This window comes from Pogona vitticeps, chromosome 1, assembly GCF_051106095.1.
Source record: "Pogona vitticeps strain Pit_001003342236 chromosome 1, PviZW2.1, whole genome shotgun sequence".
Taxonomy (NCBI): domain Eukaryota; kingdom Metazoa; phylum Chordata; class Lepidosauria; order Squamata; family Agamidae; genus Pogona; species Pogona vitticeps.
Genome location: NC_135783.1, coordinates 252,712,993 through 252,734,660, shown reverse-complemented (window position 1 = coordinate 252,734,660; position 21,668 = coordinate 252,712,993). Strand labels below are relative to the sequence as shown.

Genomic DNA, 21,668 nt, shown 5'->3' with positions numbered 1-21,668 from the left:
CCATTGCAGATAGGGGATGTAGCAGCATGATTCTCATTTCCAGGAAACAGAAACAGCCATGCTGAGCCACACATGCACCCTGCATACTCTCAATCTGTAGTGTTACTAACATTTTTCAAAACAAAGGCAGAAATTCACCCCGTGCTTTGAAAGACTAAATTTCTAATCCAAACACATACATTAATAATTACATAGGCAACCATAAATGTTAACTCTCACTTATCACATGTAAATTACATTGTACCAACAGGTCTTCAGCACATTGAATTTACTCAAAAAACAGTACTAAACATACACATTTTTAAAACAAGAACTAAAATTTAAACCTGAACTGACCCTTTAATCCTTGAATACAAAACACAGCACTGAAGACGTTATTGGGACTCTGAACACTAGCTCAAGACGAACATGAACTCAGATTGCAAGGGAATAATGTAAGATCTCTGTTAAATGCCTCTCCATTTTCTCTGTTGTACTCACATCTTTTAAGCAGCAAACTGTTTTCTGAATATTTACCTTGCATGTGTTTTAACATGTAACTCAGCCATGATGCTTGACTGATTCTGGATTAACAGAAGCCAAATCTATTTCACCCCATCACATGGTTAACTGTTACCTAATTACACTTGGTTGCCAGAGATTAGCTTTTCAAGGTACACAATGTAGAGCTTTAGAGATCTTAAATGGCTCAGGCCTCCTTTAAATAGTGTTCAAGAACAAGAGATCCACCAGCAGCATTTATTTTATCCCTTGTCTTCCACAGAGAGATTTTCAGTGTTTCCGTGACAAACAACTGCAGCATGGATACTAAGACCAGAAGACACCCATGGTAAGAGTTTCTCTTCCCACATTCTAGGTAAGGGGGCTTATCTAGAATGGTAAGGGATAGTCAGCACACATCATTTCCTCTTAAGGAGACCACCTACATCTCCAAACACATCAGCACTAAATCCTTAGTGCTGATGCTGCATCACAGAGATCCAAAACAGAGTTCTCATGCAATCTGTGGATCGCCACATTTTGGATGTCACTCTAAGAAACAGAAGGCTGATTCAGATGACAAACATAATGAAGAGGTTTTTAAGACACACACACCCCAGTGCAAACCTGCCTCTCAACATTCCAACAGCATGCCCCTTTGGGCAAAGCCCAAGGTAAATTCAGGTGGGATTTTGACAGTGTTCCCTCTCTTTCCCAATGTCACATGCCCACCTCTGGCATCAGGAATCAGCCACTTAAATCTCATGTAGAGTAGAATTTCATCACCCAGAGTATGTCAAATTGCAAGATGGCAGGGTCACCATATAGAAAACAGGATAAGTCATATTTCTCAAGTTCTCAGATGGTCCAGTGATCCTCTGTAGTAGAAAGGATTCTCCTCAAACTCTAAAAATTAAAATCTTCCTCTCTTAAACCTTTTCTACCCAATTCTACCCCCACAGTCTTAACAAATCTCTCAACAAACAACAGGCTTACCTGAACTCCTCAAGGAACAGAAAAAATGTGAAATGTCTATGTTGGGACTATTAACAGCCTTGGCAATTCAAAAGCTGGATTGGAATGTTCATTAATGAGAGCAACTATGAAAGTCTCCTGCATCTCCAGTTACACAAACAGAGTATTAGCCTGCAAACAGGACATGCGAATACTGTATAAGTGTAGCTACTAGTCACTGAATCCTGTTCATTCATTCATTCATCAGGTTGCCTTTTCCCCTGATAAGAGCGACTCAAAATATGAAAATGCACAGAATTAAAAACATAGTAAGTTAAACATTAAAAAAACAATTGAGTTATAAGCTAATTAAAATACCATTGAATAATTAAAAGCAAATAAACGTTAAAAACTATCTTAACTCTAAAAAGGCATTCAGGGATTCAGTCATGGTTGTTAAAAGCCTGCCTGAAAATATGGGTCTTTGGCTGTCGGCAGAAGGATAAAAAGGAGGGGGCCAGCTTAATCTCTTAAGGGAGAGCATTCCAGAACCTGGAAGCTGCCACAGAGAAGGCCCTTTTCTGTGTCACCCTCAGTTGTGCCCGTGCTGGCAATGGGTCCAATAGAAGGCCTCCTGTGATTCTCTTAAATACCAAGAAGGCTCAGGATGTCATGGTCAATGGTACTGAAAGCCAGTGAGAGGTCCAGCAGAACCAACAGGGACACACTCCGCCTTGTCCAGTTCCTGGCATAGGTCATCCACCAAAGTGACCAAAGTTCTCTCCATCCCATAACCAGGCCTGAACTGGGATATGCAACATTGATGGATTTTCAGATGTGTTTGATGGGAAGTTATGTTTTTGGTCTACAATTTTCCAGAATACCCCAACCCAGCATGTGAGCTGTAGTTTATGAAAGGGAACTTTTTCCAGGCTTTTAACTGCAACATGAGGAGATAAAAAGTAGAGCAAGTTAACTTTTTGAACAATCTGCTTCTCTGAGGGTTCAGATAGTGCATCACTTTGAAAAAAATACCTCCAATGAGCAAAAGGTAAGAGAATAAAACTATTCTCTGTCATCTCATTTGGACAGACTATCGAGGGAGAGAAAACAACTTCCTCAGAATTTAAAGACCAGTGTCTTGCAGATGCAGACTACAAATCTTTCCCCTGACTCCAAATGAAACATGTATAATTGAAATTGTGGAGCAGGAAGTAATTTCAGAGGGAGTGGGGGGGGGAGGCAAAGAAAACAAGATGTTTTATAAAGCTCTTAGCACTTCTCACAAGTAAATGCAGATTTTCTCTTAGAGGTGAATAACCTTTAGATTAGCAATTTCTTAAATACGGTATGCTTATTGTCTACTATATAGACATGTTTTAAGGAGATAAATGTACCCTGTTTCCCTGAAAATAATACCTAGTCTGATTTTTCAGGATGCTCGTAATATAAGCCCTACCCCCCCAAATAAGCCCCAGTTAAGTGAAACCCCGCCCTCCACCAGAAGATGACATGAGTGCATTTGAATAAATGTAGATTGTTGTACATGAAAAAAATAAAACCTCCCCTGAAAATAAGCTCTAATGCGTTTTTGGAGAAAAAATTAATATAAGACCCTGTCTTATTTTCAGGGAAACGTGGAAGATTCATCAGGCAGCTGACCCTTGTGGCTCACACTGTACCACTGACCTGCCCATACTGACAACCAGCCTCCTATACTTCTGTTAGGTGGAATCAGTGGAGCAGACACACTAACTAGATCCTCGTGGCGCAGTGGTTAAACTGTTGTACTGCAGCCAAAACTGTGCTCATGACCTGGGGTTCAATCCCAGGTAGCCGGCTCAAGGTTGACTCAGCCTTCTATTCTTCTGAGGTCAGTAAAATGAGTACCCAGCTTGCTGGGGGGGGGCATCTGTAGCCTGCATAATTAACTTGTAAACCACCCAGAGAGTGCTTGAAGCACTATGGGGCGGTATATAAGCAGCACGCTTTGCTTTAGTGCTGGTGCAGGTTCTTCAGAGGCAACTACAGGGGAACTATATTGACAAACAATACAGGAATTGTTCTGGGACTGGGATGTTCAGATTTGCATTATTTTCCTTGACTACTTGAATGAAAAGTTAATAAGATTCAGTCTGGAGTTTTTCTTCCCTAATCTGAATGTTCTTCTTCCGCCATTGAGGAGTACCAGATCAGGCAGTGTGATCACTTGAACTGGTGCAAAAAAAGTGTATGGAGGAGTACTGATGGTGGGTGTGGTGGGAAGAGACAAACCAAAGAGACACTTATGGGGGGTCATTTCTCCTCAATTAAGCACCCTTTAAAAGAGTTGAACCACAGGGCATTGAAATGATCTAGTAAAGGAGACTTCAGATCTTTGCTCATAATGCTAATAATGCAATTTGTTTTAAAGGCTTGCTGACCATGCTGCAATTAGGAGACCAAAACGTAGAGAGGGAACTGACAAGCAGTCTCATTTATTTGCAGCTTGTTAAAATAGCTCTGCTGTAGCAGTGCTTCCTACAAAGCTGGATTTATTAACAAGCTCCTTTGTTCTTGTTTTGTCGTTAAGTTGTGGCCGACTCTTCATGACCCCATGGACCAGAGCATGCCAGGCCCTCCTGTCTTCAGCTGTCTCCCGGAGTTTGGTCAAATTCATGTTGGTAGCTTCAATGACACTATCCAACCATCTCATCCTCTTTGTCCCCTTCTCTTCTTGCCTTCACACTTTCCCAACATCAGGGTCTTTTCCAGGGAGTCTTCTCTTCTCATGAGATGGCCAAAGTATTGGAGCCTCAGCCTTAGGATCTGTCCTTCCAGTGAGCACTCAGGGTTGATTTCCTTCAAAATGGATAGGTTTGTTCTCCTTGCAGTCCAGGGGACTCTCAAGAGTCTCCTCCAGCACCACAATTCAAAAGCATCAATTCTTCGGTGGAAATCATCAGTACTTTCTAATAACATTTAATGCAAACAAACCTGGCAGCCACAACAGTGACTTCAGCAGAATTTTGTGGTAGGAAATGAAGAGGATTCTTTATTTGCTGTCAAGAAAACAACAATGGAGGGGGGGGCAAATAGAAAGAGGGAATATCTGCAAGCCAGGTAAAAAGTCCTGTTGGACCAGTTTCCAGAAAAGGAAAGGTGGATGTTCTGCAACTTACAGTCTCCTCCTCAGCTCTTTGGTTTGTTTCTCTGTTGGTTTGTTGGGTCGAATTCACGTTGGTAGCTCCGATGACACTGTCCAGCCATCTTGTCCTCTGTCATCCCCTTCTCCTCTTGCCTTCACACTTTCCCACCATCAGAGTTTTTTTCAGGGAGATTTCTCTTCTCATGAGACGGCCAAAGTATTGAAGCCTCAGCTTCAGAATCTGTACTTCCAGTGAGCACTCACGGTTGATTTTCTTCAGAATGGATAGGTTTGATCTTGCAGTCCAGGGGACTCTCAAGAAGCCCCTTAACAAGCTGCAAATAAGGGTTGATTGTCAATTTCCTGCTCCCCAACTCTTGTCTGGTCAGGTAAAGTGAATTCATCCTGGAAAACCTGACTTCCCAGGTGGAACAATTCATATTTTTCCCACTGTGTAATTGCACCCTTGTTTAGAAAATCATACCTACTTTTTAAGCTCTTCATCTCCTTCATTCTGAAAAATGTTAATATGAGATCTAATCCACCTGCTCAATCTAATACCTTTCAGATGTTTTGGACTACAGCTCCCATTATTCCCAACCAGCATGGCCAATAGAACATTATGGCCACCACATACCATATTTTTCCATGTATAATACTATGCTTTTGTCTAAAATCTTTAGACTAAAAATTGAGGGTCGTCTTATACACAGAGGTAAGCTGAGGAGAGAACAAAAACAAATGGAGGGGAAAGCAGGAATCAAAGTGATCCTGCAGGGCTTTGATCCATGCTTTCCCCTCCACTTGCTAAGCCCCACTTAGATTTCTTAATTTTGGGTTAGAAAAGTCTTATACATGGTGGCGTCTTATACACGGAAAAATACAGTACTATGAACAGGTAGAATTGCTGCTTGGGGACAAACAGGCTATGTATGGAATAACTTTTGTGCTCAAAAATGGAAATGCTTCCAATAAAGATACATGCTGAAAGATGGTTTGTTCATAAAAGAGGATACAGTGATTCATTAAACCACTGCAAATTTTACACTTTCTCAACGGATAGGATGGAGAAAGAAAAACATGTATGTTACCATGAGCAAATGCTGGAAAAAAAAGTTAGGACTAGAAATGCATTAAATAAGTAAATAAGAATATTTTGATAATATGGAAAATAAACAAGGAAATAGGATGAGATCAACAGAAATATCCAGTCTTCACATAATCGTATCTCCAAATAATCATAACTCCACTTGCACTTCAATATTACAAATAAACTCAGAGCTACTATTATATTCGGCAAAGTGAGAGGTCTTCCAAAGAGGACTATGCCAATTTTCAAATCAGGATTTCAAGACAGAAACTTTGCTTGACAAGACAGATGAGCAGAAGACGCACATAAAAGATGCCTTCTTATACAAGCAGTAAGGCTGGTGAAAACCCCTCTAAAGAGTCTGCAGCAAGATACAGACATAACCAGTGGCTCAGAAATGCATGTCCTGGATGGCTGTCTGCAGCAGATAACAGCCATAACAAAGATCCAAAAATAACTTGGGGAAGGGAGGTCTCTCTCTCTCTCTCTCTCTCATTAGAATAAAGGTGGATTATAAATATAGCAAAGTAGTAAATGGGATGCCCACTTCAAACTTTTTCCCACTCTGAGAGGCACACAATAGAGCTGAGGCAACAGGAAACAGGGCCAGCAAACAGTCGGGCTCTTCATCCTAATATGATTGAAGGCATGCAAAGATGAATGACCATTTAAGACTATAATGGGAGCCTAGTCCTGCTTCAGCAGTTCTATTTACTACTGAGCAAGTGACCTCCCTGCAAGTGTTAGAAATGACAGCAGAACGTCTCTGCACTTTCCATATGAGATATGAACATGGATTAATTAAGTAATTAATTCTATATCTATGTATGACTCACATTTTGACTGCATTAGAGTCAAATGTATAACCAGTATTATTTTGCATATACCCTATTGTCCTATCCTGGTAAAGCAGGTAGGAAGAATGCAAGTGAAGGGAAAACCTGCTAAGGTTCAGTCAAAATTAGGGACCCTGAAAATAAGGAGGTCAGGAGAGGTCCTCCAGCATGACTAACAAGCAGACCACTTGTCACAATGAGATCTCATGCTCAACTGAGTCCTTTTATGCTGCCTACACCAACACCATGCTCCATCCCCTTGCTGAGGAATACACAACCTTCAATGGACAGCTTTCTGGCCTGCAGACTAAGGGGTGCAATCAGACAGCTGCAATGGTACATATCTGATCATACAAAAAAAATGTTGCTTGAAAGGAAGTGTTCTCCCTTAAAGCAACTCTTCTGTCTGCTGGCCCCTGTAAAGGGCAGCTGCTGCATTACCATGAATTGTAGAGCTCAGTGGTTTAGGTATCTGGCTGCAGAGTCAGAGGTTGGATGTTCGATTCCCCACTGTGCCTCCTGTGAGCACCGCCAACCTGTGTGGCCTTGGGCAAGCTCCAGTCTCAAAATGCTCTCAGAAGAAGAGAATGGTAAACCGCTTCTGAGTACTTTTTACCTATCATCAGTATCATTAATAAGGGGATTGAAATAAAACAGCCAGCATTATAATGAAATTGTACAAAACAATGGTAAGGCCACACCTGGAGTATTGCATATAGTTCTGGTCACCGCACCTCGAAAAAAAAAAAAAAAAGTGGAACTGGAAAAAATGCAGAAGAGAGTGACTAAAATGATGACTGGGGTGGGGCACCTCCCTTATGAGGAAAGCCTACAGCGTTTGGGGCTCTTTAGTCTAGAGCAGGGGTGTCCAACCTTTCACCTTCCCTGGGCCACATTAGAAGATGAAAATTTGGTTTAGGCCGCACATACATTTGGTTTGGGCCACATGGGGGGGCAGCCCTAGCCGTCCTCTGCAGCCCCACTCCAAGTGTGCTTACCGGCAGCTGCGATCTCAGACAGCAGAGGCTGCCGGCTTCGACTCCAGGACTGGGAGGGGGTCCACCTATTGACGGGGACGGCACAATGCAGTCACGCAGCCCCCGTGTCCCCTCCCCTCCCACTCCTTCCTTCCTTCCCTCTCCCCCCCCTACTGTTGTGACATGTCCCAGCTGCATTCTGGCCGCAAGTGCCGGCAGTGTATCTTGAAACTTTGGAATTTCTTTAAAAATAAAAAATTCCACTGGGCCGCATTACGAGCTGACCTGGGCTGCATGCGGCCCTTGGGCCGCAGGTTGGACAAGCCTGGTCTAGAGAAAAGGCGCCTGAGAGGGGATATGAGTGAGACGTATAAAATTATGCAGGGGGTGGATAAAGTAGATAGAGGGAAGTTCTTTTCCTTCTCACACAATACCAGAACCAGGGGACATCCAGTACAATTAAGTGTTGGGAGAGTGAGAACAGACAAAAGAAAATATTTCTTTACCCAGTGTGTTGTTAGTCTGTAGAACTTCTTGCCACAGGATGTGGTGATGACATCTGGTCTAGATGCCTTTAAAAGGGGACTGGACAGATTCCTGGAGGAAAAGGCCATCGCAGGTTACAAGCCATGATGGGGATGTATAACCTCCAGGCTTAAAAGGAAGGTACTCCAAATGTCAGGGGTATCAGGATACAGGTATCTAGTTGTCTCGTGTGCTCCCAGAGGCATCTGGTGGGGCCACCGTGAGATACATGGAGATGGACTAGATGGGCCCTTGGCCTGATCCAGCAGGGCTTTTCTTTTGTTCTTATGTACCTGGAAAACCCTGAAGTGTATTGATAAGTCAGAACTGACTTGACAGCACATGATTATTATAATGTTTATATATACAGGAGACTGTGAAAAGAACTCACACACTCTCTCTCTCTCTCTTTTTCAAGCAGAATAGGAGCAAAAAGAAAGAAATGCCAAACATGATTCTGATTGTATATTATTACCTCTGGAAACAGAAAAGTTTTGCAAAAGCTGCTCAGACTTTCCCTGTTGAATGCCAAATTGCCCTTGATATGTTATGGAATCTCATTGTCTGCCACCTCTTAGCAAGCGAAAGTCATAAAAACCCTCAAAAGGGAGGTGCTCAGCCAAGCACGGATGATTCACTTTCCTTTCTTAATGAACAGTATTAAAAATAAGTAGGTAAGTGGCTAAACCAGGCTTGACTGAATAGACGCAGTAGCAATCTTGCATAGAAAGGGCTATTATATTGAATGGAGTGCCCACTGGCATTACTAATAAGATTTGCACAGGAGTTGATATGAAGAGCTACAAGAATCTTAATAGAAAGAGAAATTCATTTCACATTACTTTGCCTACTCCAAATGGTTCTTGGAGTTCAAATTTTCTGCTTTGGCATAAAGAAATAAAATAGACTTGTAGGGATAGCAGTGACCTTTTCAATCCGATTGTAACTGTTAAGAAGCCCTATTTCTGGTGCTTTATATACTAAGTAAAACCACACCAAAAAACCCTTAAAAACAAAATCAGCATTCCCGTATAAGAGCTATTGGACATTGCAGAACTAGACATGCTTTCAGAGACACTACGGGATCAATCGAGACTCTTTGTAAAGGAAAGCTGGAAACTGATATATAACTGGGCCCAGGAAAAGACAGGAATTTAGGGGAAGAATTTGTTTATGGTGAATCAATCACTAGAATCCTTTGATGATACTCAGATGACCAGACAGATGATGGTGAAATCTCTGATCTACAGGTGTAGTATGGATGTTTAGTTTTGATGTTTTGTTCGGTTTTAGTTTTTTGTTCTGTATGTTGGTATGTATGAATAAAAACAAGTTTTTTAAGCCCATGTTTTTGTCCTTTTTATATCTTGATTCTTATTTCAGCATTGACTACCAATCTGTAGCTAGAACCAATTTCTCTAGGTCTTGTTTGTCTTTCATATTTTGTTCTTTAGTTAACAAATCTTTACATGTGAGTAAAGCTTCCTTTTGATTCAATACTTTCAATGCAAGTGCCTCTATTGGTGCTACCCATACTGGAATTTTCTTATAAGTTTGCATTTGAAATTTTTGCCATACTAGACACAATGCTTTCCTCACAATATGTTCTGCAAAATGTGTCTGTTCTTTGAATTTTCCATACCACATATATGCATGCCAACCCATTTTTAAATCATGACCTTCCAATTTCAACAATCTTTGATTTTCTAATGTTATCCATTCTATTATTCAGACCATACCACATGCCTTATAATATAATAGCCAATTCAGCAGTCCTAAGCCACCTCTCTCTTTTAAATCTTGCAATGTTCTAAGTTTTATTCTTGGTTTCTTGGCCTTCCATACAAATTTCAAGGTCAGGCTGTCCAGGTCCTTAAAGTATTTATAGTTTAGTAAAATTGGTATGTTTTAAAACAAAAATAGCAAGTTTGGTAAAATCATCATCTTTATTATTGAGATTCTTCCCATCATTGAGATTTGTAGCTTATTCAATTCCTCCAAGTCTCTTTGTACAGTCGTGCCCCGCTTAACGACTGCCCCGCATTACGACGAATCCGCTTTATAACGATCTTTTTGCGATCGCAATTGCGATCGCAAAACGATGGTCTAAATGGGGGAATTTTGCTTAGCGATCATCAGTTCCCTGCTTTGGGAACCGATTTTCGCTTTACGACGATCAAAACAGCTGATCGTCGGGTTCTCAAAATGGCCACTGGGTGCTTAAAATGGCTCCCCGCTGTGCTTAGGGATGGATTCCTTGCTATACAGGAACCACAAATGGCCACCGTATGGAGGATCTTCGCTAGATGGTGAGTTTTTACCCCATTGGAACGCATTGAACGGTTTTCAATGCGTTTCAATTGGGTTTTTAATTTCGCTTTATGATGTTTTCGCTTAACAGCGATTTTCCTGGAATGGATTGTTGTCATTAAGCGAGGCATCACTATATTTCCTTTTGAGTTGTAAGATAATTTTCTTTCATCAAATTGCTTGTGTGTGTGTGTGTGATAAAACACCTAGATATTTCACTTTTTGTACCTCTTCAAAGTTAGTTCTCATTACCAATTTTTCAACATCCTCTTTTTTATATATTTTAGTCAAAAATTTCATTTTTGGGTAGTTTCTTTTAAGACCTGCTACAGCTCTGAATTCTTCTATAGTCTTAATAATTCTTCCATACTATTGGGGATTTTCTAATATTATTGCTAAATCATCACCATATGCTTGTATGTTTAATTCTCCCCTGATTCTGAGGCCTCTAATTCCAGTATTTCTTATTTGTCTATTCAAAATTTCCAATGTTAGAATAAATAGTAATGGAGAAAGGGGGCAACCCTGCCTTGTGCCTTGTTCAATTTGGATATCTTCAGTTGTTTGACCATTGATTTTGATTTTCGCCTTCTGCCAAAATCAAAATATATTTCTTTAATTGTTTGTAGAAGAGTTCCTTTTGCTCCCATTTTCTTCAGTTGCAGCAACATAAACTCCCAGTTGACATTATCAAAGGTTTTTCTGCATCTAGGAAGATCGACATCATTTGTTTTTCTGGATGTATTTCACAGTATTCCAAAATGTCTATTATTGACCTTATATTTGGCGATGATTTCCTTTTAGGGATGAAGCCTGTCTGGTCTTTGTGTATCATTTCCTTAAGTACCTTCTTTAATCTAGTTGCCCAGATGTTCGTATATATCTTGTAATCAACATTCAAAAGAGAGATTGGTCTGTAGTTCTTAATTTGTTTTTTTCCCATCCCTACTTTATGTATTACAGAAATTTGCGCTTCTTTGCATGAATCCGGAATTTTCCCTCTAGTTTCAATATACTATGCTAACTTTTTGAAATGTGGACTTATAGTTTCTTCCAATGCTTTATAATATCCAGCTGGGAGACCATCTGATCCAGGGGCTTTCCCATTTTTCTGTTTTTTCCATGCTTCCACAATTTCACTTGTTATTCATTTATTTAGATTTTCCAATTGTTGAGAACTAAATCTCCAGTCCAGGAGTTTATCAAAATAGTTCTATTGTTGCTCCTGCTCAATTTCTTTCTTTTTGTAAGGTTGATATAAATTATTTTAATTAGTTTTTCTATTTCCATTTGTTTGTATGTTTCACGTCCTTCCTTATCCAGTATTACATTGATCACTGTTACTTCTCTCTCTTTTTAAATTCTGTATGCTAACCATCTTTCTGATTTATTAGCATTCTCAAAAAAGTTTTGCCTTGCAAATCTATGTTAATTTTTTTGCCCTTTTTTCCTATTCTAATAAGTTGATTTTATGTTGCAATATATTTATCTTATTTTTTTAGGTACTTGACTGTAGAATTTTTTAAAAAAATTGTTTCTTCTTTCTTCAGAGATGTAATTAATGTTTGATGAAAGACTATCATTCTTGATTTAGCATGTGAACAGATGGAAGTTTAGCCTGCTGTTTGCACCACTGCAAGGATGCGGCAGGGGGAGCTCTTAAAGACAATGCCCCCCACATGACGTTCAATGCATTCCAATGGGCGAAATACCTCAGCCTCCAGCGAAGATCCTCCATAGGGCAGCCATTTTCTGGTGCCTGTAAAGCAAGGAATAAGTTCTAAAACACAGCGGGGAGCCATTTTACACAGTGTGTGTGTGGGCCATTTTGAAAGCCCAACGATCAGCTGTTCTGATCGTTGTTAAACGAAAAATCGGTTCCCGAAGCAGGGAACTAATCATTGTGAAGCAATTTCTCCCTATTAAAATATCATTTTGTGATCGCAAAAATTTCATCGTTAAGCGATTTCCTCATCTAACGAGGTAATCATCAAGCGCGGCACCACTGTATACCTAAGAGAAGGTCAATTACGATGCATCTTTCAAGCTTCAAATTTCGATAGCTACTGCCTCTATTAAGATACTGCAAGAGACCCTTGATTTAGTTTGGAACCTGATTCAGGTTGTACTATTTGGACCTGATGCCATCATCAGTGGCACCCTCCTTGCAGAACAAATTTCCTTTAGAGATTAGACAGCCCCCCCTCCCTACAGAAGATTATGATAGACAGAATTGTTTAGGGGAGGCCTACAGTAATATTTTGTGATCCATATGTATGGTTTGGATATGACAGCATTTTATTGTTTTTCCTTTATATATTGTGTATTCTGTTTATTCTGTTAATGTGGTTTGTGTTATCAATGTCAGAAGTCAGCTGTGGGTTGCTTTTTTGTTTTTGTTAATGTTGATTGATCAGGACACTGAGGGTATGTCTTTTGTTTATTTTTAATATTGATTGTATGGTTTATTCTATGCTGTGTAAACCACCCCATGTAGTGATTTCACTAAGTTGGGTGCTCTAGAAGTTTTATAAATAAATAAAAATACAATAAATAAATTTGGATCCCAATCAGGATATGTTAAGATTCACACACAATAGATTACTACTTAAAAAGACAAATTAAAAAGGAAGTCAAGGTTAAACTATTCAAATTAACAAGAAAAATGATTAGAACGGAAAGTGTAGAAATTCAAACTAACCAAGACAACGAACAACTTTCAAAACACTTACTCAAGCTTTTTATGTGACCTGCTACTAAGAATTAAATCAGAAGAATGAAGAGCTGCATGACAGAATTTGTATCACATAATCCCTCCTGGCAAACTCTGCCTAGAAAGTGGTGGTATCATTCTTGTCCATGATCACAAGCTAGAGCTTCAATAAGCAAAGTCCAATTCATCTCCACCCCACTTCCTGACACCACCCTGGCATTTTCCTTATGTGATGCTGTTCTGCAGTATTTTAGAAACACATTCTGTCTTTCATTGGTATTCAAATCACCAAATTGGCATCAAATTATTTGGACTGATCTGGATTCAATCTTAACCAATCTCATCCACTTTCGATCTACTTTGAAATTAATTGGTCCAATTTGATTTAGGATTTTTCTGAATAGGTTGCATAGCCCTAGCTCCTGTTCTGTATTAGTCTCATGATACAGAGATCAAGTATGGACTTCATATATACAGAAGTATTTTTGACAACTACTAACACTGAAAGTAAACCACCCACAGATCATTTCCTCTAAAACCTGTTTACATTGTCAGTGATTAGTAATTGTAACAATTGACGTGCTATGTTGAAAAGTATTTTCAGTCCCAGTATGATCCAGCTTATACACAATACTACATAGTTTACCATTAATGGTAAAAATAACAGTATCACTGCTAAATTAAACTACTGTTGGTGTTCCTGCTGAGGTGTTAACCCCTGTAACTCCAGTCCGAGGATCCCCAAAAGCAAAAGCAGAAAATAGCTACTTCCTAAATAGGGATTAGTCTGTCTTTTAATTTAATTAGGCAACCCATTCGTCAAATGAGTTTCATTCTCCAAACAACAATTTGTCTCTTGAGTTCCATCATTAGCGCAACAGCCAATGCCAAATCATACCTGATAAAACAAGAATCCAATTTGCCATATTTATACCTTCTCATTTACAATGAAAAAAAACCTTCATACCTTTTCACTTAGCAAGAATTTCACAGGATCATGTATTAGGCCATGCCTATTGTCTCCTGTTAATTCAGCTGCCACCTGGAGGAAAGCATAAAACAGACGGCAGGCTGCATATGATGTGGTGTTCCACAGGCTGGGCAGATGTGCTTCCACATTTTCCTTCAGTGCTATGATCTTGCAAATGCCATAACATTCCAGCTCAAATGCCAGTCTGTTCCAAACCCCATTCTGTCACCACCTCTAGACCATACTAATTTCATAAACCTTCAGCAAAACTCTTGCTCTCATTTTCATAGGCTCTGTTCACATGTGCAATTGCCTTTACTCTGTTCGTCACCTAACTTTGACCCAAATGAGTAGATGCTGAAGAATTCAACCTGGGAAAACCATTTAAGAAGAAATTCCATCCAATCATCATCTGTCATTTCCACTCACTATCCACACATGGGTTTTCCAACTTTCAATATTTCTGACTTCATGCCCAAGCTAATGTAGTTCAAAATTTGTCTCAACGAAACCTGAGTCATAAGTTGACTGCTTCATAAAGGTTCATAGTGTTTCATCCTTTCACTCTCTACAATGTTAAACAATCAATTGTGTTAATCAATCAAAATGGGATCTCCTTGCAGGTCACAGCCTTAATAGTGTGAGGGTTCAAACTTTATCTCCTCTGGTTTCAACAGAGACACTGGAGACGTCCATTTTTGAAAATCAGAACTAGGTTTTATTGAAACATGGGACAACAGGTCTGTGTAATCAATCTCTATTTTGGCATTGTCTCTCGTGAGCAACGGGTCCCATGAGGGCATCCAAACGTCTTTATCAAACGGATTATAGTTTAAGTTATTCCAAGGTCCCTTCAAAAAGGGGTTACTGTTCTCCAACTCAACAGGTTCAGTCTCTGGATCTAATAATGGGGTGATCTCCTCATCTCCCCCCACTGGTTCAAAGGGGTTCTCCTCTCCTTGACAGGGGCCCCACGGTCCGTTAGGAATCCCCTCCTCTGGGCTTCCTCTAGAGACCATAATCGTCATTCTCTCTCTTCCCTTTCCACTGCCTCCTTTTCTTCCCAGAGTCTCCGGCGCCACTCTCGGGCTTCAGACTCTCCCCAATAGGAAGGGCGTGGTGGTAGACCCCTTCTCCTCCGATAGTCCGCTTCCTCTCTAGGGACCCATACCTTTTCCCATTTTCTGGTCTATGGGTCTTCCACCCAAATCATTTCCCAACCCCCTGGTATCACATCCACCTCTCCTTTTATATCCCCCATTCCTGCCTCCACGATGGACCTCCCTCTTTCTTCTCTTCCCACCAATTCTCCCCCAGTCTGAGTGGCCACTGTCATCTTTGACAGTTCCCGCTCTAGCTCACGGGTACCAACTCCCCGTTGTATAGTCTTGACAGGTGGCGTAGGCGGGTCTGTCTGAGCCTCCTGCTCCTTTCTGGGGGAGGATGACAATCTGGCGAGAGCTTCTACCCTCTCGCCTCATGTCTCACACATAGATATTGCTGTCTAAAACCTTGTGGAAAGACAAAGGAGCCTTTCAAATATTCATTTTCAGCTGTTTTGTTAGTTGCTACTCTCACCATCTTGAGATCATCCTTTTACATGGAGTGATGAAGTCGTACAGCAACCTCTCCAACCTTGTACCTGTATTCGATCAACAACTCTCATCATAGAGATCACAGTTATCTAGTAGCAGAAAAATAATTAGCTCAGGTCCTTCAAAACTGCAGATAAAATAAGAGGTAAATACAAACACATTTATTATGAAGCACAGGTGTACAGCTTCTTGCTTCAAACATGAACGGCCAGCAACATGCTTTCATCTACCATACATCAATGGACATTGAGTAGAAGCCCTTGGTAAACCATACAGAAAAGCTGTATTTCTTAATTTATATATGGGAATAATGTTTTAGCTCATCAGGCTTCTTTTCTTCTTTAAATGAGAGGTACCCTTGGAAACATAAGTGCTTTTTTCATCTAATAACAGCTTGCTAAGATAATGGATAATAATAGGGTGCTGTATGTGTCGCATCACTGTTTCTAATTCATATTCTAATACATATTCCTGACATTCAATCTAGTCCACATTTAGCTCCTTTCACACCTCTGCCTCACAAGACTTCCATTAACTTCAAATGACTTTGATCTAAGAAGGACTGGCACACCTACTTTGAACATTTTTTTCAGTTAAGCTGGGAATACAATATCTTTTTGACAGATACACTCTGCTGTATACCTTCGTGCGCACACTGAGCTCCAACAAAATTACCCCTATGAGGAAACCAAGGGAGAAATTGTCCTGTTTCCCCTCAGTTCCTAATTTTAGCTGCCCAATTAACTCATCTTCAAATCTATCTTAGATATCCCCTAAATCTACAGTGAACAAATAAAGCCTTTTAAATAAAAACTTAGCTCTGGAAAAAAAAAGATATTTTCTGAATCCACAGGCAGGATCTAAATATTTGTTTCATCTGTTATACTCAATAAACTCCTTTACTGGCTGAGCTTATCCAAAGGAATAGTAAGCCTCTCATGCATCAGCTATCGAATGTAACTAGCATCAATGATGTGTTCATTTATCTCAACTTCTAATTAGTCAAACGCTTTGTACAAGATCCACCCACCCAAGTTCCTAGTACAAATGAGAACAGGAATAATATGAATGAGAATTTTTTTCTCATTTGTTTGGCATCCTTTGTAGGAGGATTTGTTTGGTATTCCTTCACATGTTTTCTGTGAGATTGACTTTTGAATAAAGATACAGATCTTTGAGTAAAGATGCAGAGGTCCAAGATGTGGCTTGTCTTAAGAGCATTTGTTCTACAAATTTTTATTCCATTCCATAATGCTGAGATATGCTTAAAAATATTCATTTCATTTCCAGTCTGTATGTTAATTTCTTCAAGTTACACATTTTCCAGAATAGCCATGTTAGTCTATTCCAAAAATTACTAAAGTCTTGGGGCACTATAAACAGCAATACATTTTTTATAGCATCAACTTTTCTGGCATTCAGCTGACATGGTGGAGACAGATGTTGCAACTTCCCATCAGACTTCACGGTAGGACCACTGGCAATTAGCAGAAGTTCCCATGTATTTTGGCAACACTAGATTTGGACCAGAGAAACCTAACCACAATCGCCATTCCAACAGAAGACTTACTGAATAGTTTTTGGCAAATTCCCTATCTTTAAACCTGTTTCTCATATCTAAAAAGAAGTAATAAGGTGTTACTGAGAAGCACCAAGACAAAAAAGGGTTGTACATCTGCAGATGCCACAGAAATAGCAAAATGAAATCTATTTATGAATGCAGAACAACATCTGTTATACAATTACCACACTGGTAGTTTGTAAATAAAATTCTAGAGACCAGCATTGAATTTCGCTGGTTTGCTTGCCTTTTTATTGACATGTTTGCAACACTTTTACATTATATTTATTCCCTCTCTTTCTCTACCGGCACCTAGGGTGGCTCTAAATATACACATTGTATTAGATAATACATTAGCAATGAGAGGACTATTAGCAAAAAAACTTTTATTAGAAAAAATGTGGGCCACACAGAATTGCAGCCTTTATTCTGCAGAACTGTGCAATTCAAGAGGAGAGGGGGATTCAGACTCTTGATGTGTAATGCATGTCTTCACATACCTTCTAAGCATATAGAGGCACACCTGCTACAAGTCTTTTAAGAATGGTAGGAAAAAGTCCAGAAACTAAAGGGGGTCAAGGCAGACCCAATGTGTTTCCATAAATACCATATTCAGGCACACTTCTGCAACTAATGTACATATATACACAGAAGGAAGATGAGTTCAATGACACCTATCAGCAGAGTTCCACAGTGAATTTGCTCCTCTCCTGTCTAGCTGACAAGGTTTCTCCTGCCTAGGCAGGAGATGTTTCAGCGGTTCCTCCTAGTACAACAGGGTCATCAAGCAGTGCAATACCTCAAATTCAACAAAGCCAGGGCTGCAGAGCTCACAGTGGTCTTGTAAACCATGTGGACCACATGTGACCCTGCGAAGGCCACATATGGTCCACATGGAGTAGCACCCCAATGTTCCTATTACTGTAACCTTCAGCACAGACATTTCCCACCATGCTGCAGAGGAGCACAGTTAGCTTCCATGAAAAGACTGCCCTGTGCAAAACTGATGCTCCAACAACAGTAGTCACTTACTATCAATAGCAACATTTCCACATCTCTCGGGCAACCATGCAGAAGAGAAAACTTTGGTAGGCACAGCTCTCTCTCCGAGGCAGTGTCATGACATCGAAACGTGCAAGATCTCCTCTTCTGCATTCTGTCTTTGGCCCACTAGCTCAGCAGTGGGCAACTTGTGACCGTCCCCATAATGAGTGACTGAACCCCAAATCCCAGTGGCTCTCAGAATAAGCCATGCTGAATGAAGTTGCCTTCCAACCAAAATTTGGAGGGCCACAGGTTGTCTACCACCTGCCCAGGTTGCATTTCACCATTTGCAAACAAAGGAGTCATCACCATCAGCATCCAGCTGCAGTGCTGGAAGGCACCTTATGGATCATGGAGTCCAACCCCTGACAAAGAGGCATAGTGGGGAACCGAACTCCCAACTTCTGGCTACCCAGCGATTTACCTGAACCACTGAGCTATCCAACAGTTTCGATTTCCCTATGCAAACAAAAGCATAAACTAAGGGATACTGATACGGTGTCTTTCCTTTGAAAAGAGAAATTATTACAAGATTGTGCGGCAATAAGGACCCTCTGGTGCGAAAAGGGGGAAAGGTCAACAGAGAAGGAGCCCGGGCGGCAGGGCGGGTCTATTTTACCTCAGAGTAGACATAGAGGGGCAACACCAGGATGGCCAAGAGGAGGTCTGCCACGGCTAGGCTGACGATGAAGTAGTTGGTAGTGGTCTTCAGGGCTTTCTCCGTGCAGACGCTGAGGCACACCAACAGGTTCCCGCTGATGATGAAGAGGATGAGGAAGATTCCGAAGACCAAGGCGGCGAAGTTGTAGTCCGGCTCCGCTTCCGGAGCGGGATGAGCGGTACAGTTGGGAGCCCAGCCTCCCGTCTCGTTGGCCCCCATGACCGCCGCCGCCGCCGCCTGCTTCTCGAAGCGCGCCCTCCTCTCCCGCGACCCCCTCTTGAAACACCCGGAGCCCGCCGAGGATCCCGTCGGTGCAGCGCGGGGAAAGGGGCGGCTTTTGCGGGAGAGGTTCACGGGCTCATGTTCCTGGCCGGGCAGGAATGACCAAGCGGAGGTCTCGAGGAAGGTCGCTCGTCTGACCGGAGAGAGAGAGTCACGTCTCCCGGGAACCGGCGGGACCGGGCTCGACACCGCCCAGGCTGCCCCACTCCATCCTCCAGGCGGTGGAACCGGCGCGGCGAGGAAAAGGCGCGGGAAACCCGCCCCAAAGCGCCTCGCCTCGCAGCCTAGACCTTTTAGGAGCCCGGTGTCTAGTCTGCAGTCACGCTGCCCGACCCCCCCCCCCGCGGCTGCAGCCTAGACTTCCCGCCGCCCAGCCCCAAAAGTTTGGTCTCCTCGTCCCGCAAAATGAGCCCTTGCCACCCGCGATCCTATGTCTCTCTCTCTCTCTCTCTCTCTCTCCTCAAAAGGAGGGGCCAAGGAGGACAGCGCAAGTCACACCCAACGGGGTGCGGGTGGGTGTGAAACAGCGTCTCCGGGACAGCAGCCCCGAGTTTGCCTTCTCCTCGGAACAGGGATACCCGTGCGAGCCTTGGAGCCGCCGTCGGGAGTCCGGGCTACTTTTCCGCCTCCTCACGGGAAGAAGAATGCACGGCGCCGGAGGGAACTCCGAGCCGGTCACCTCCTCAGGGGAGGGAGGCAAGGGGGATTAAAGGAAGAGCCAGACCGGCGCCGGGGGGGGGATGGGGCGGGGGAGCGGCGGCGGGAGGCCCGGCCCGCGCGTCTTCGTGTGGGAAAGGGAGCTCCAATCAGCGACGTCCTGAAGCGGCCCAAGCGGGGCGGATTTGGCGGTCTCCAGACCTGGGGAGTCTCTGCAGCGGCGGCAGGGACGCGGGCGAGCGGGCGGGCGAGGGAAGGGAGGTCGCCGCGCCCCTGGCTCCGGCCAACCGCCCAGCGGTGTCAGAGGCGGCAGAGGGCCCGCCGGGCCAGTGAGGGAGAGGGTCAACGGGGAGCACCCCAGGCCATGGGGGTCGGAATAAGAACCCGCCCCGCCCCCGAAGCGCTTTCAGGCCCCTGGAATTTGCCCACGGGTCTTGGGAGAGCCGCCTTCGCTCTGCTGGGCGAGGGTGGGGAATAGCCGGGCGGCGAGGAGGCTGGAGGCTGCGAATAAGGGCACTTTGTCCCACCAAATGATCGGGCGGGTTTGGTAGGCGTAAGAAAAGCTCTGTTAGATCGAGCCTAAGGCTCGTTCGGCATTTCCAACTGTTTGCCTGATGGATGGATGGATGCGTGTGTGTTTTGTGCCTGGAAAATGCATTGCCTCCAGTTCCTTCAAGAGGAAAACTCCACCTTGGACAAATTCGCCTGCAAAAACGGAAAGGAAAGGGGGTCCTCGCCTTGCGTCATTCAATGCTTCCCAGGGAATATTCTGCCGGTTAACTGCGAGATGCGTGTGCAGAGCAGATGGGACCCGGCAAGTCACGACTGCAGCCTTCAGGGGAAGATAAGAGTCGGTACCGCTCTGGAGAAGATAATTACACACATACCCCTTGCAAAAAAATGTTTCCTAGCACATTCCTCCGGAGAGAAATAATATCCCTAGAACAGAGGCAAGCTCCAGACTGTTAGCTGGATGACTCTATATACTTCACTCTCTCTTACGTATGAGTGGATTATGGATAAGTTATATGTGAAGTAAAGGTTCCCCTTGACATTTAGTCCAGTCGTGTCCGACTCTAGGGCGCGGTGCTTATCCCCGTCTCCAAGCCACAGAGCCGGCGTTTGTCCGAAGACAGTTTCCGAGGGTGTGAGGGCTCCATTGGGCTATGTTTGTGGACTCGTACGCTCAGGTTATTACAAAAAAAGAAAGGAAGGAAGCCTTGACTGATTTGAAAGGTGCCCTTCGAAAATCAAGTAGCAGATTTTAACACCACCACCATTCATTATTTTTAGATACAAGTGCTTTTGCCTTGAGAGATGCGTTTTTCTCCCTTTCTGCCCTTACAGGAGAGAATGCAGACATTCTGCTAAGATTATACCACATATATGATCTGAAAACAAAGATAATTTTCCCTTCCTTTAGGACAAGATCTACAGGTCGATGAGAACAAAACCGTATCCAATGGGAGATTAGTTTGATGTCTTTATTAGAACCAACTAATACTCCTCAAGGGTATAGAGACTCTCAGAGCAGATAGAGTTCTGTGAATTTCCTGTTGTTCCTAACAAAGGTATTTAATAATCTTAGAACTGCAGAGTTGGAAGAGATCCTATGGATCACTGAGTCCAGCCCTTGCCAGGGAGGTACAGTTGAACTCCTAACTGAGCTATCCATCCCCACCTTTGGATTTCTGATATTTTTGTTCTTATGGGTCAACCTTTATTGGTTTCTCAAAATTATTGTTTTATTTATGCACTAATTTCCTCAATCTTGAAAGATGATGCTGTTAAGGTGCTACATTCAATATGCCAGCAAGTTCGGAAAACCCAACAGTGGCCAGAGGATTCGAAAAGATCAGTCTACATCCCAATACCAAAGAAGGGCA

The 21,668-nt window shown here is 42.4% G+C and overlaps 1 protein-coding gene across 1 annotated transcript in view; it reads right to left on the bottom strand.

Annotated features, from left to right (window-relative positions):
* The window catches only part of DRD4 (dopamine receptor D4), a 47,520-nt gene extending 27,691 nt beyond the window's left edge, over positions 1-19,829 (bottom strand). Inside the window, exon 1 of the mRNA XM_020784179.3 lies at positions 18,802-19,829. Coding sequence (XP_020639838.3) covers positions 18,802-19,062 — 261 coding nt within the window. The 5' untranslated portion in view covers positions 19,063-19,829. The remainder of the gene's footprint in view (positions 1-18,801) is intronic.
* Between the last annotated feature and the right edge of the window lie 1,839 nt (positions 19,830-21,668).